This window comes from Spermophilus citellus (assembly GCF_964194105.1).
Source record: "Spermophilus citellus genome assembly, chromosome: 3".
Lineage (NCBI taxonomy): Eukaryota > Metazoa > Chordata > Mammalia > Rodentia > Sciuridae > Spermophilus > Spermophilus citellus.
Genome location: NC_138184.1, coordinates 33395372 through 33411646, shown reverse-complemented (window position 1 = coordinate 33411646; position 16275 = coordinate 33395372). Strand labels below are relative to the sequence as shown.

At 37.6% G+C, this 16275-nt stretch overlaps 1 protein-coding gene across 1 annotated transcript in view; it reads left to right on the top strand.

Moving 5' to 3' along the window:
- The window catches only part of LOC308643332 (uncharacterized protein), a gene marked incomplete at its 3' end in the record, with an annotated part of 608590 nt that extends 593008 nt beyond the window's left edge, over positions 1-15582 (top strand). Inside the window, exons 3-4 of the mRNA XM_081283228.1 lie at positions 7637-7810; positions 15436-15582. Of these exons, the coding sequence (XP_081139354.1) occupies positions 7637-7810; positions 15436-15582 (321 nt within the window). The remainder of the gene's footprint in view (positions 1-7636; positions 7811-15435) is intronic.
- Between the last annotated feature and the right edge of the window lie 693 nt (positions 15583-16275).

Sequence of the window (16275 nt, the reverse complement as noted above, 5' to 3'; positions counted from 1 at the left end):
GATGCCGAATGTACAAAATCATAAGAGATCCAAACCTAGACACATTATAATGAAGATGCCCAACATGCAGAATAAGGAGAGAATTTTAAAAGCTACAAGAGAAAGGAAGCAGATTACATTTAGGGGTAAACCAATCAGGATAACAGCTGATCTCTCAACACAGACTCTGAAAGCTAGAAGATCCTGGAATAACATATTTCAAACACTGAAAGAAAATGGGTTCCAACCAAGAATCGTGTATCCGGCGAAATTAAGCTTCAGGATGGAAGATGAAATTAAAACCTTCCACGATAAACAAAAGTTAAAAGAATTCGCAGCTAGAAAACCATCTCTTCAAAAAATCCTTGGCAAAACATTACAGGAAGAGGAAATGGAAAATAACATTGAAAACCAACAGTGGGAGGTAGGACAGTAAAGGGGGGAAAGTAATCAAAGAGGAAAACAAATCAGGATTAGTAACATTAATAAACAAATATGGCTGGAGGAACAAACCATATCTCAATAATAACCCTAAATGTTAATGGCTTAAACTCACCAATTAAGAGACACAGGCTAGTTGAATGGATCACAAAACAAGACCCAACAATATGCTGCCTACAGGAGACGCATTTGATAGGAAAAGATACACATAGACTGAAGGTGAAAGGTTGGGAAAAATCATTCCACTCATATGGACTGCGGAAACAAGCAGGAGTGTCCATACTCATATCAAATAAAATAGATTTCAAGCCAAAGTTAATCAAAAAGGATAAAGAGGGACACTGCATACTGCTCAAGGGAACCATCCACCAACAAGACATAACAATCATAAATATATATGCCCCAAACAATGGTGCAGCTATGTTCATCAAGCAAACTCTTCTCAAGTTCAAGAGTCTAATAGACCACCATACAATAATCATGGGAGACTTCAACACACCTCTCTCACCACTGGACAGATCTTCCAAACAAAAGTTGAATAAGGAAACTATAGAACTCAATAACACAATTAACAACCTAGACTTAATTGACATATATAGAATATACCACCCAACATCAAGTAGTTACACTTTTTTTCTCAACAGCACATGGATCCTTCTCAAAAATAGATCATATATTATGTCACAGGGCAACTCTTAGACAATATAAAGGAGTAGAGATAATACCATGCATCTTATCTGATCATAATGGAATGAAACTGAAAATCAACGATAAAAGAAGGAAGGAAAAATCATGCATCACTTGGAGAATGAACAATAGGTTACTGAATGATCAATGGGTTATAGAAGACATTAAGGAGGAAATTAAAAACTTCTTAGAGTTAAATGAAAACACAGACACAACATATCGGAATCTCTGGGACACATTGAAAGCAGTTCTAAGAGGAAAATTCATTGCTTGGAGCGCATCCCTTAAAAAAAGAAAAAACCAACAAATAAACGATCTCATATATCATCTCAAAATCCTAGAAAAAGAAGAGCAAAACAACAGCAAAAGAAGTAGAAGGCAAGAAATAATTAAAATCAGAGCTGAAATTAATGAAATCGAAACAAAAGAAACAATTGAAAAAATTGACAAAACCAAAAGTTGGTTCTTTGAAAAAATAAATAAAATCGACAGACCCTTAGCCATGCTAATGAAGAGAAGAAGAGAGAGAACCCAAATTACTAGCATACGGGATGAAAAAGGCAATATCACAATAAACACTTCAGAAATACAGAAGATAATCATAAATTATTTTGAATCCTTATACTCCAATAAAATAGAAGATAGTGAAGGCATAGATAAATTTCTTAAGTCATATGATCTGCCCAGATTGAGTCAGGAAGATATAGACAACCTAAACAGACCAATAACAATAGAGGAAATAGAAGAAACCATCAAAAGATTACCAACTAAGAAAAGCCCAGGACCGGATGGGTATACAGCAGAGTTTTACAAAACCTTTAAAGAGGAACTAACACCAATACTTTTCAAGCTATTTCAGGAAATAGAAAAAGAGGGAGAACTTCCAAATACATTCTACGAGGCCAACATCACCCTGATGCCTAAACCAGACAGAGACACTTCAAAGAAAGAAAACTACAGACCAATATCTCTAATGAACCTAGATGCAAAAATCCTCAATAAAATTCTGGCGAATCGGATTCAAAAACATATCAAAAAAATTATACACCATGATCAAGTAGGATTCATCCCTGGGATGCAAGGCTGGTTCAATATACGGAAATCAATAAATGTTATTCACCACATCAATAGACTTAAAAATAAGAACCATATGATCATCTTGATAGATGCAGAAAAAGCATTCGACAAAGTACAGCATCCCTTTATGTTCAAAACACTAGAAAAATTAGGGATAACAGGATCATACCTCAACATTGTAAAAGCAATCTATGATAAGCCACAGGCCAGCATCATTCTGAATGGAGAAAAATTGAAGGCATTCCCTCTAAGATCTGGTACAAGACAGGGATGCCCTCTCTCACCACTTCTGTTCAACATAGTCCTCGAAACACTGGCCAGAGCAATTAGACAGACATAAGAAATTAAAGGCATAAAAATAGGAAAAGAAGAACTTAAATTATCACTGTTTGCAGATGATATGATTCTATACCTAACAGACCCAAAAGGGTCTACAAAGAAACTATTAGAGCTAATAAATGAATTCAGCAAAGTGGCAGGATATAAAATCAACACGCATAAATCAAATGCATTACTATATATCAGCGACAAATCCTCTGAAACGGAAATGAGGTCAACTACTCCATTCACAATATCCCCCCCAAAAATAAAATACTTGGGAATCAACCTAACAAAAGAGGCAAAAGACCTATACAATGAAAACTACAGAACCCTAAAGAGAGATATAGAAGAAGACCTCAGAAGATGGAAAAATATACCCTGTTCATGGATAGGCAGAACTAACATCATCAAAATGGCGATATTACCAAAAGTTCTCTATAAATTCAATGCTATGCCAATCAAAATCCCAATAGCATTTCTTATAGAAATAGATAAAACAATCATGAAATTCATATGGAATAATAAAAGACCCACAATAGCAAAAACAATGCTAAGCAGGAAGTGTGAACCAGGCGGTATGGCGATACCAGACTTCAAACTATACTACAGAGCAATAGTAACTAAAACAGCATGGTACTGGTACCAAAACAGGCGGGTGGACCAATGGTACAGAATAGAGGATACAGTAACCAATCCACAAAACTACAACTATCATTTATTTGATAAAGGGGCTAAAAGCATGCAATGGAGGAAGGATAGCATCTTCAACAAATGGTGTTGTGAAGACTGGAAATCCATGTGCATCAAAATGAAACTGAATCCCTTTCTCTCGCCATGCACAAAAGTTAACTCAAAATGGATCAAGGAGCTTGATATTAAATCAGAGACTCTGCGTCTGATAGAAGAAAAAGTTGGCTATGATCTACATACTTTGGGGTCGGGCTCCAAATTCCTCAATAGGACACCCATAGCGCAAGAGTTAACAACTAGAATCAACAAATGGGACTTACTCAAACTAAAAAGTTTTTTCTCAGCAAAAGAAACAATTAGAGAGATAAACAGGGAGCCTACATCCTGGGAACAAATCTTTACTCCACACACTTCAGATAGAGCCCTAATATCCAGAGTATACAAAGAACTCAAAAAATTAGACAATAAGATAACAAATAACCCAATCAACAAATGGGCCAAGGACCTGAACAGACACTTCTCAGAGGAGGACATACAGTCAATCAATAAGTACACGAAAAAATGCTCACCATCGCTAGCAGTCAGAGAAATGCAAATCAAAACCACCCTAAGATACCATCTCACTCCAGTAAGATTGGCAGCCATTATGAAGTCCAACAACAAGTGCTGGAGAGGATGCGGGGAAAAGGGTACACTTGTTCATTGTTGGTGGGACTGCAAATTGGTGCAGCCAATTTGTAAAGCAGTATGGAGATTTCTTGGAAAGCTGGGAATGGAACCACCATTTGACCCAGCTATTCCCCTTCTCCGTCTATTCCCTAAAGACCTAATAAGAGCATGCTACAGGGACACTACTACATCAATGTTCATAGCAGCGCAATTCACGATAGCAAGACTGTGGAACCAACCTAGATGCCCTTCAATAGATGAATGGATAAAAAAAAAATGTGGCATTTATACACAATGGAGTACTACTCTGCTTTAAAAAATGACAAAATCATAGAATTTGGAGGGAAATGGATGGCATTAGAGCAGATTATGCTAAGTGAAGCTATCCAATCCTTAAAAAACAAATGCCAAATGACTGCTTTGATATAAGGGGAGTAACCAAGGACAGGGTAGGGACGAAGAGCTTGAGAAAAAGATTAACATTAAACAGGGATGAGAGGTGGGAGGGAAAGGGAGTGAGAAGGGAAATCGCATGGAAATGGAAGGTGATCCTCAGGGTTATACAAAATTACATATAAGAGGAAAGGAGGGGTAAGAGAAAAATAATACAAGTGGAAGAAATGATTTACAGTAGAGGGGGTAGAGAGAGAAAAGGGGAGGGGAGGGGAGGGGAGGGGGGATAGTAGAGAATAGGATAGACAGCAAAATACATCAGACACTAGAATGGCAATATGTAAATCAATGGAAGTGTAACTGATGTGATACAGCAATCTGTATACGGGGTAAAAATGGGAGTTCATAACCCACTTGAATCAAACTGTGAAATATGATATATTAAGAACTATGTAATGTTTTGAATGACCAACAATAAAAAAAAAAAGAACTTGAGATGAGATGGAAAGGAACAAAAAATAAGCATTACAATGTCAGATAGAATGGCATTAGGAAGAATATCAAATGAGAGACTAAGAAGCTTTGATTTTCTTTCATAAATGGTAGGAAAACACAGAACATTTTCCAGTGAGGATTTACACAGTAAAAGCAGGTTTTCAGAAATTCAAAATGTCATGTCATTATAGAGGGTCAATCATGGCTTAAGGTGGAAAGTTCTTGGTTCAGTTTAGCAGTTCTGGTGTAAATTGATGAAAATCTTAAAAATGGGTAGTGGTAATAGGAATGGAAAGGACAAATCAATTCAAGAATCATGTGAAAAGATTCAATAGAATTTGATGACACTGATAATTGAAATTGGAGGAAAGATAAATGAGTGAAAGTTCATAAGGCTTCCAGGCAGTTGGTTTCAAAATGTTCTCATCACCTTGAAAATGATCAAATTATAGAGGAGGTAAAATTTTAGAGTAAAACAATTCATTTAATTTTATGAATGGTAATTGAAACTCTGGATCCCTTTAGGTGATTGATAATTACACAGCCCACAGCCAGCAGATATTTTAAAATCAAGGGCTTGGTTTCAGGAGAGAGATGGCACTGTTAAATTATATCTAGGGGTCAAGCTTTGACCATGAATGTGATCACAAAGGAGAAAAGTTAAAAGAGTTTAGAACACAAGACTAAGGTTTAAGTCCTGGGGAAAATGACCTAATTTATGGAGAAAAAGGAAAAGCGGCAAGTAGTCAGATAAGCAGGTACAATCAGAAGGAACATTGAGTCTAAGAGAAAATGATTGTCATGGGGAGGGGGTGAAACCTGTTAGAGGCTTCAGAGATCAAGGGGAAGTAACTCCTTAGCTATAGAAAGGGCAATTCAGTATTGGTTTTAGTAGCTTCTTCTGAGCCTGGTTGAAAGCTGAGATAAATAGATAAATGGATAGATGATGATGAGGATGATAACAATAACAACAATATAATAAAATGCTAAGGTGTTTCAGCAACACTGTATGGGCTCTTTGATAGCTAAAATGCCAGGGAGATAAACTGGTTGAATCAGGAACAGAACCAAAAAGGAACTCCAAGACCTTTATAAAAGAGTGGGAGGAGACTTGCAGGAGGAAGATCACCATGAATAAAATCTTGAAGAGACTGATGCCACTGGGAACATAAGTAGGAAGTGGAGGTACTTATAAACTCACCTGTACATAAAATTTAAAGCTCCAAATCTAACGTACATGTAGAAACAGATTTAAAAAAAAAAAAACTACAACAACAAATTAAATGTGTGACTACCGGACCTAGTGTTGAAGGAGCTACTTCTAAATGCAACTGAGTTTGAAAGTTAATTTAGTGAGCATAAATACAGAGCAGAAACTAAGATACTTTCAGAGCTCAAGGTAAGTTCGATGTGGACTCATTTCTTCTTTGAGATGATTGTGACTGAGGTACAGAGAACAGGGATATTTATATACAGTTTCTATACTTAGAACCAAGCACAAATGTCCTGTTTTTACAAAAGTCCACTGTTCCTTCTCCAACAGGTTTTCCCTGCAGAGGTATGCAGTAGTGTGTACATTTTGTTTCAGTGGCTGCTTATCTTAGTGAAATATTGAGCCATGTGGATTGCATGCTTGCTAGTTGTGTTAATGAGAGATGAGAATGGGGAAAGACAGACAACCAGATAAAATGGTTGCCTCAAAAAGGCTGTGTTTTCCAGTTTTTTGTTAAAACATTTTAAATTGCTAATTTCCATTCAATCACTGTTTTAATTTTTTTTTATTTTTTTCCAAATATTTTTTTAACTCTTGGGAAAGAAATGGCCCTGCCTAGCATGTTTGAGTTGCTGAGGTCCAGTTACCCCAAAATGCTCAAGTCTGTTCTCAGAAAAGTTTTTTCTGTAAGCTAATGATATCAGAATCTAGTTGAGTGGGAAACACAATCTTGGATAAAAGTGTCTTCCCCACTGGATTTCCTGAATATAATAGCAATGCGATTAGCACATTTTCCCAGTGATTGAGTTGGCATAGGTCCATAGATTTATAAATAGAATTTATTGTGAAAGTTACTGTGCTACTGGGGTAAGTGGCTATTGCAATTTGATGATAGAATGTGCTCTCTGAAAAGAAACTATTATATGCCTTATATGCTGTGGCCATCTGAGGACAAAGAAGGACAGAAGATACAAGTGAGTTTTGTTTTTAGTCAATTCCACAGTTATGAACAACCAGATATAGTTAACATTTGGCAAATTGATATTTTACTACCACTATATTTTCAGTTGTGTTAATAGAGCAGGTTGGGGGTAAATGGCAATTTCAAATGCTTCACCATTTTGCTGTCTTCAGGCAGTCAAATGGTGACCAGTTGGAGTGCATCCAGATTTCCACTGATGTCTCCTCAGGAGAGCAATAGACTCATGGAATTTGAATACCATTTAGAGTTGACCACCAATCTGTGCCTCAATCTAATCCTCATAAATTAAGATTCTTATTTACTGCATTCAGATTAGACTGATGGTGACTTTCTGATGTGAGCCCTGTGACGAAGGACATTTATGTAATTGAAAATATCACCCTCACCACCACCACAGAAGCATAACTCATTTCCGAAGGATAGACTTGCTTGTTGCAACTAGACAATGTTTTCCATGAGATTGATTTCAGTGGGCCTTTGTGCTTTGTCATCCAGTCAAAATTGTAATAGTGAGAAAACATTTTTATCTTAAGCAGAACAGTATTTAATGCTGCCTCTTAAGCCATCAGCTGTTTTCCCAGTCACTGCTTTGCCAAGCTCATCCATGAGCATGCATGTGACTGTATGTAACTGATTGGGTTTTATACATGGAGAGCTGTCTTTACATTGCATTTCTTTCTCCTTGATAGTCCAGCTCCACAGTGAGAGCCTATCACACTAGTAAGACACGAGTGACCATGAGCCCTGGCTTCAGCTCCCAGTGGAACAACAGCCAACCAGCCTGGAATACATACTCCTTCCCAAGAGCAAGCTTGCACTACCAGTCCCATGCCAGCTATACCTACTGTACTGGACACCCTGCTGTAAGTACCTGTTCTTTCCTATTTAGTATATTGGATGCTTTATGCAGGTACATTTTATAATTAGAGCTGCTGTTTCTGTGTTAATTGGGCTACTTTTCTAATGAATATGTTGCTCTTGGGTACAAGAGATGAGAAATGGGGAATGTCTTAAGTGTTTAAGTGGCATATGTTTGGATGATCTTTGCTGAAAATTGGTACTTCATTTAAAGTTATTTCTAGGTAACATAGGAAGGAAGAATTTTCAAATGGTGTGGTGAGGAGACAAAGGTTTTGGGTCTCTGATTTTATCCTCTGGTTTCCTCTTGGCTGTTAATTATCAATCTAGTTGGTTGCTTTGCACATGGAGGAGTCCTTCAAACTGGCATAGAGGGTCAGTGGATCTTGGATGCTCCCATTATCATTGATGGCCTTATATATTTATATATATGTAAAAATATAGGAATATTTTCCAGTTACTACTACAGAGAACTCTGAAGTTGTTGTCAAAGATGACTCAAGGTCACCTAAAAGTAGCTGATATTTATTAAGCATTTAATATTTTCCAAGGTCTGTACTAAGTATTTTTGTTTGTATTCTATTGTGTTCATATCTATATAGATAGATATATGCATATGTAGAATTTATACATATACATGTGTGTATATATATGCATATTTGTATGTGTGTATATGTGTGTGTGTGTGTGTGTGTGTGTGTGTGTGTACTTTTCAAAATAGGTATTATTAGCATCATTTTACGGGGTAGTGAAATAAGTTCAGAAAAATTAAGTGCCTTGCTTCAAGCTCTATAGCTTGTAGTGGGCCTGAGATTCAAACTCCAGCTGTTTAACCTTCCACCCTTATTCTTGTCCGTTGTAATACACTACGCTTTCTCAATGACTCTGTGTATTTATTTACATCCAAGGACAATTACCAGATAAAGGAACATTTGTCTTTCTGAAATACCTAATTTTAGGTTTAGGGTTAGGGATGAAGACTAGATGCCATCCTATCTTAGAAATCATTAGGAACATTGTAGGTTTATAGTCCCTTTCTATGCTTTAAAAATCAGCACCTGATAATTTTCTTTTGTGAGACCACTGAGAATCAAGGGAATCCAATAAGAAAAATAGAAGCAAAAAGATTAGAGACTCCTTAGAAAAGAGTTATGGGTGTTATACTTCTGATTTCGGGGATACTCTAAGGATGAACTTTAAAGCCTACTTGATATTCTTCCATTAATCCAACATTTAAACTTTCTTCCAAATCTCCTTCCCATGCTTTGATCAGATGACATTAAATTCTTGACTCTAAGATCAGTACTCATTTAGCTGTACTACTTCTTAGTAAAAAGAATTATATCATCCAAAAATAAGCCAGTGGTTCAACACAGGAGACTGTGAGCCAGGGTAGGATGACAACATCCCAAAACATGAACTATCTCATAGTATTTATTAGGATCCATTTTGCAAGTCAAAGTACTAGAGAAATAGCTGGTGAGAGTAGATTCCACAGTTGCCATGCAGCCTAGTATCCAAAGAGGTTTTATGGCAAAAACTGCAGAAAAGGAACCCTTGTGTGAACATATTCCCAGTGATTTTCTTGACTCATAAAATTTAGCAGGCTTTAGCAGAGCTATAAATGCTTTACCCACCTTGTGAGATGCTGGTCCTTTCTCCAATTCAGTAGTTGGGTTAAAGATTTCCAGCTCTTTGTTTTGTTTGCAGAGGAAGCAACTGACTCAAAGGGCTGCTTTTGGCCCCCATTTCCCTATTACCAAGGAATCCTGATATCCCCCACAAGTGTGTGAGTAGTTAACTTGACACTGATAGCCTTGTTAAAATCTCAGAATACAGGGCGACCTCTACCCGACCAAATAAGTGTTTTTTCAGAGTCCTTTTTTACATCACTGTATTAGTTTCCTATAGCTGATGTAACAAACAACCTCATATTTGGGGGCTTAAAACAACAGAGATTTATTGTTTTACAGTTCTGGAAGTTAGAAGTCTGAAATGACATTTACTAAACCAAAATCAAGGTGTTGACAGGGCCACACTCTTTGATGAGGATGTAGAGGAAAAGCTGGGTTTTTTTGTTTGTTTGTTTCCTTTTCCACCTCTGGAGCTACATTCCTTGCATATTTTGGCTCATGGGCCCTTCTCTGATCTCCAAGGCTGACAGGACAGCATCTTAAGTCTATTTCTGCTTCTGCTTCATTTTCACAATTGCCTTCTTTGTCTGTGGTCAGGTTTCTCTATACCTTCTTCTTAAAAAAAATCACTTGTGATTTATATTTAAGCCCCCCACCCCATGATTAGGATCATCTTCTATCTAAAGATTCTTAATTACTGGAGCCATAAACAAAATTTGATATTTTCTGAAACGCCTTATCGTTCCACTTCTAAAATGAAGTCAATGGTAACAATGTACCTGACAACACCTCTAATAGCATGTATTAAAAGAAAATGTAGGACAAGCGTATTAAAGTTTAATTTATTGCATTAGTAAATGAAGAATTCAGTCAAAGGAAGAAATCATGTTCAGACATATAGAATGGCTACTTCAACTTGGGATATAAAATAGCAAAATATTATTCAAAATGTTCAAGTAGGACAGTCCACATCCTAAATATAGGATATTCTTTTTATTGTTTAAGGAAGCTACTAATAGAGAATGCAAATTTCTTCCCTAGTTATATTTATTTGAAGCACATTTCCTTCATGAAATATTTCTAACAGCTTCCAAATAATATATTGACTGGTATGTTGGTGTGTCTTCCATTTGACACTTTTGTCACTAGATAGATGATAACACTATCTGCTTTGTGACTTGATATAAAGAATGCCATCAGATTTCCAAGAACTTCCTATTAATTGATAGCTACTATGTGACTAGGGCTCAAGTTAATCACACAAAAAAAGAGATTCTTTGGCTACCCTCACACTAGCTCTCCATTCTTCCTGCATCTGCTCCTCTTTGGCAGGTATTTCCTCACACCTGAAATGATGCTATCATTTGGGAGACTTTAGGGTGATGGAGAGAGCAGAAAAGTAGGAAGATTAAAAGTAGATGGGGGCTCTGGGCATGATGGTACACACCTGTAATCCCACAGGCTTGAGAGGCTGAGACAGGAGGATCACGAGTTCAAAGACAGCCTCAGCAATTTAGTGAGGCCCTAGGCAACTTAGCAAGACCATGTTTGTATATGAAAAGTTTTTAAAAAAAGGTGGTGGCTGGGAGTTGGCTGGGGATGTGTCTCAGTAGGTAAGAGGCCCTGGCTTCAATTCCCTGTGCAAAAAAAAAAAAAAAAAAAGTAGATGGGAATGCTCTGGTCTTAGTTGCCAAGGCCAGGAATGATGATTTTTGTTTCTTTGTTTCTCCAGTGAGGATGTAAGCTATGACTCCACACTCCACTGGGGCTAATTGGAAGACAGCTTGTACAAACATGAGGCAGTGAGCAGGGAGAGCTTAGGAGTGACCAGAGAGACAAAGCAGAACGGGGTAAAGGGAAGAAGAGGTAAAGAAAATGTAAAAAAAATAACAAAATAAAAAGGAACTGTATGCTCAAAGATGCTGCCCTGAGGCCTTGTCTGTCCTTCAAGAGAAGAGGCAGGTATGGACAGTAGAGTTGACAGAGCGGTACTCAATTTCTCTTTTAAAAAAAATCAAAACAAAAATCCCTTCAAAAGGAAGGGTGAAGACATGGCACTGCCTTGCTGGAGGACTCTCTTTCATCATTAAAAAAGGCTCACAGGAGGTTCCTTCCCTAGAAACTTGTTTACAGAGCACAGGGACAATTTCCCAATTGCCTTCCAGGAGAGAAATTAAGTTGGTAAATAAAACAAGTGTCCCCTAACATCATTAGAGTGGGTATCGCCACACAATGAAGCATCATGTCTATGACATCTGTTCATATCTAGGGCCTCTGATAACCCTAGTGTGGGCTGCTTCCTGAGTTCAGGTCCTACTTTTCTTCATCAGCAGGAGCAAGTATTTCTTTAGCAATTGATAATAACAGAAGAGGCTGCATACCTTCTTTCTCTTACTTGAGGACTTTTATACTTCAAGAAAATATACTTTCTTTGAGAATAAATATGGTACCCTCTGTAATGGGTCCTCCAGCTCTCTGTTCTAATTCCTAAGCCAGAAAGATGATTGAGTACCACATTGAGTACCACAACTGGCTTTTTTGTAATATCTGGAGATGACACACAAATATTGGAACTTAGATCATTAATTTTCTTCATTGGTTATCCAAATTATTCTATTCTATTTATTAATATGTGCAGAAATGTTTCAGTACTTTGACAACCAGTATGGCTGGGCAATAGTTTAATAATAGTTCTGCATAAAGTTTTGAGGCTAATGGATAACTTGGCTAGGGGTATGGAAAATGGACATTTTTTTTAGGGAAATAATGATCAGATCGTCAACTTCTTTGATTTCTCTTTTGTAAGCTGATTTGCTGGTAACTCAGCAGTATTCTAGTGCTATGGTCACCATATTCCAGTTTTCCTGGTTTATGCTTATTTCCTAGCATAGTTATTAATAGTGTCTCCTCTTGCTCTCAAAAATGTTCAGGTTTAGAAGATATATGATCTCCCTACCATAGCCTGTTCCAAAAAAATAATAAAAAAAGCATATTCTATGCACATAAATCTTACTGTGGCCCATTGCCTCAGGGTATAGAAGCTCCCCAGGAGAGCACCAACAAAGGAAATGCCTCATGTAATGATTAATCAGGCACCATAAGCCAATGGGGCTTCCAGTCTTTCCCAGCCATGTGTGTGTCAAGTGCTGAGGGAGAAGAATAGTGTTATCATGGTCTGAAACTTACAGCCTTTGCAATTATTTAAAATTATAATGAGAATTTTGGATAACTTATAAATGAGAAAGAGGGTATGTAGTTTTTCAAAATTCTTCTAGGAACATGTGAATAAACCACTATTTAATGCTATTTAAAGACACTGCTCAAAGCTATTCTTCCTAAACTTTTTTTTTCCTTTTGCAAAAATCACATCATGGAGGTCATTCTTAGAGGAAGGAGTGCTACAAACTCAGGATTCTGGCTGCCCTCAGCCTTGTCAAGCTTCTTCTCAGCATGCCTATATCTCCTTGTAGCATATACTGTCCAAGGCTTTCATTTCCCCCCTCACAAGATCTCCAAGACAGATTGTACAAAGCAAATGGCAACATGATTGCCTTTATTTGCAGGTGGGGCAGGAAACTCTATCATGGTTATTTTACTCCTCAGAACAGTATATCCAACTGACAGTGGTTTCAAAGGGACAGTTGCATTTTAACCTTTTTGAATAAAATGTCTGGATGTGGAGATGTGCTTTTATCTTTGTGGAGGATGACTGCAATAATACCATCCATCCTATACCCTCCTTTACAATGTATCCAACCATTCCCCAATCTGGCTGCCCTTGGGACTCACTTTTAATCCAGAAGTGATGCTGTGTGATTTCTGGATGGAAATTAGAAGAGGCCATGCAGTGCTTACTCATTCTCTTATAAAGCGTACCTCCTGAATGCTCTCTCTCTCTCTCTCTCTCAGGTGTGTCCTCTCTGAACCCAGTCATTGTTGTGAGGAAGCCTATGCCACATGGAAAGCCCAATCTATAGGTTCTCTGGGAAATAGATGCAGTTGAGCTCAGCCTTTCAGGGACCAGACACATGATTGAAGGAGACTTCAGATGACTCCATCCTATAACTCTGACTCACTTTCAAGTACCAGTGTCTTCCCATGAAAAGCTTCAGAAACGAGAGAACAGAAACAAATCATTCCCACTGCATACTGTATATGTTCTCAATCTTCAGAAACCATGAGCATAGCAAAATACTTATAGCTTTAAGCTACTAAAACTGGAATAGTTTGTTTTTCAGCACTAAGAACATGAACTATAAACTTGAGCATGTTCATAGGCATTACGTCACATACTATTTTTTTTGTTTGTGTATGCAGAAAACGCTTAAAAATATACATGCCTAGCAATTTTTAACGATATAATACATTGTTATTAACTATAGTTACTATAGCGTACAATAATCTCTTAAATTTATTCTGATACATTGTATCCTTTGAATAAAATCTCTCAAGCCTTCCCCTCTCCACTATCATTGTTCTCTCTACTTCAGATGTCAATTTTAAATTTGCTAAGACTTGTCTGTGGCTTACCATATGATTTATACCTGGAGTATGTTCTGTGTATACCCTTGAGAAGAAAGTGGATTCTGCTGCTATTAGATTGAATGTTCTACATGTTTCTAATGTAGAAATGTAGGTCCATTTGGTTGAAATTATAATCAAGTCTGATATTTCACGGTAGCATTTTAGGCTTTCTCTAGCCTGTTCCTCCAAACTTCTCCCATAAATCAATTCCAAAGTCCCTTCATATCTTCAGTTATAGTTTCAGTAGTGATCTCCACACTCATCAGTACCAATTTTTCATGCTGGCCAGTTTTGTGTTACTAGAATGAAATAGCAGAGACAATTAACTTATAAAGGGAACAGTCTCCTTTAGCTCATCATCTTGGAACTTCCACCCCAAGACCAGGTGACCTCCTATTCTGGGGAACCTCTGTTGGGGGTACTGCCTGACAATAATGGGAAGCATGTGACAGGACAAACTGTTTACATCATGAGCCAGGAAATAGAGAGACTGACAGGTCAGGATTATGCAATCCCTTTCAAGGACATGCCCCAAAATAAAGGTCTCCCACTAGATTTTACCTCTCAAATGCTCTAACATCCACCAATAATGCCACTCTGAAGACTAATCCTTTAACACAGGGACTTTTGGGGGACATTCATCTAAACTATATTGTACTATATATTTTCAAATACATTGTATTCTTGGTCTCAGATTCTTTTGCCTAATAAATTCTGTTGATGGTGATTTACACTGCATTTTTCATTTCACTTATTGTATTTTTCAGCTCTAGAATTTCCATAAATACATATATACACACATAAATATGTATATATGTGTATATGAACATATATGCATTTATACGTATATATATATATATATTTCTGTGTGTTAAATTTCACATTTTTATATTCTCCTAAGTTTAGTGAATTGGTTCTCTATGTTTTCTGAAAGTTCCTTTAGCTTCCTTAAAACAATTATTTTGAATTCTTTGGCAGTCATTTTGTATATCTCCATTTCTTTTGGGTCAGCTATTGGTAAATTTTTGGATTCTTTGATGATACTTATATGTCCTATTATTTTTCATGTTTTTTATTGCCTAGTGTTGATATCTAGGCATTTGAAGAGGTGGGAACTAATTCCTGTCTTTTCAGACTTACTTTGTGTAAACCCTCACCAGTCCATAGATTCTAGAAACGTTATGTAGCATGGTCTGAGGGTGGGTTTTTTTGCTAGACTCCTCAGACAAGTTAACCATATTCTTGGATCAGCAGATGGACATGCACAGTGACCAGATCTACTAAGTAGAGTGTTGGTTAGTCCTCAGGAATGAGATTAGAGTCTGTATCCATAGGAACTGGACTGGCTTTAGGATGGGCCTTGAGCCTTAATTTGAAGGAGATGGTCAGGAGCTAGAATGGGCCTGGCAACTGAGTCCATATGGATTGACCTTTAGCCTGATTATTCAATGTCTGGTCTGTTTGGGTGGAAGACTCACACCTGGAACAACAGTGATGAACTTGGAGCTTGGGTCCACAGGGATGGTCTTGGAGCATTAGTCCTCAGTGTCTGGCCTGCCACCATGATCTATCTAAGGTCTACTGAAGCAGGCCTAAACCTGAGGTCCTCAGGATCTTAGAGGGACATGAATAAGCCCGGTGTCTAGTACTGCCCTGGGACTGAGACAGAACTTGGGCCCATGAGGGCTGGTCTGGAGCCTAGAATTGTCAGATGCCCTGGTAATCCTTGTCTGCTTCTGTTGATTCAGAACCTGGGTGAGCAGGTGCTAAAATAGAGGTTAGATCTGTGAGAGCTAGTCTGGGTCTTGCATCTCAGGGGTTGCTTTGAGACCATGGTATACTGGAGCAGTTCTGGAGCCTGGTTCTGTGAAGGCAGTCCAGATGCTACTGAGATAGACCTGGATCATGGATCTGCTAGAACAAGTTGGGACCCTTATTCTACTGAAGCATTTATTTATTTGTTATGTAATAAATTCAAGGTTCTATTAGTACAGAGAAAGGGAATGTGCAATGTGGACTCAGATCCATATTATTTTGCTTCCCCCAGCATGCCCTTAGCAATCTCCTAGAAGATTAAGGCTCTTTGAAACAGCTTTAAAATTCCACACTATTTAAGTCAGCTTCTCCACTGCTGTGACTAAAAGACAAAACAAGAACAATTTTAGAGGAGGAAATGTTTATTTGGGGGCTCAGTTTCAGAGGTCTCAAAGCTCTATTCCTTGGGGTTTGAGATGAGGCAGAAAATCATGTCAGAAGAGTATGGCAGAGGGAAGCATCTCACATCATGATCAAGAAGCAAAGAGAGGGCTGGG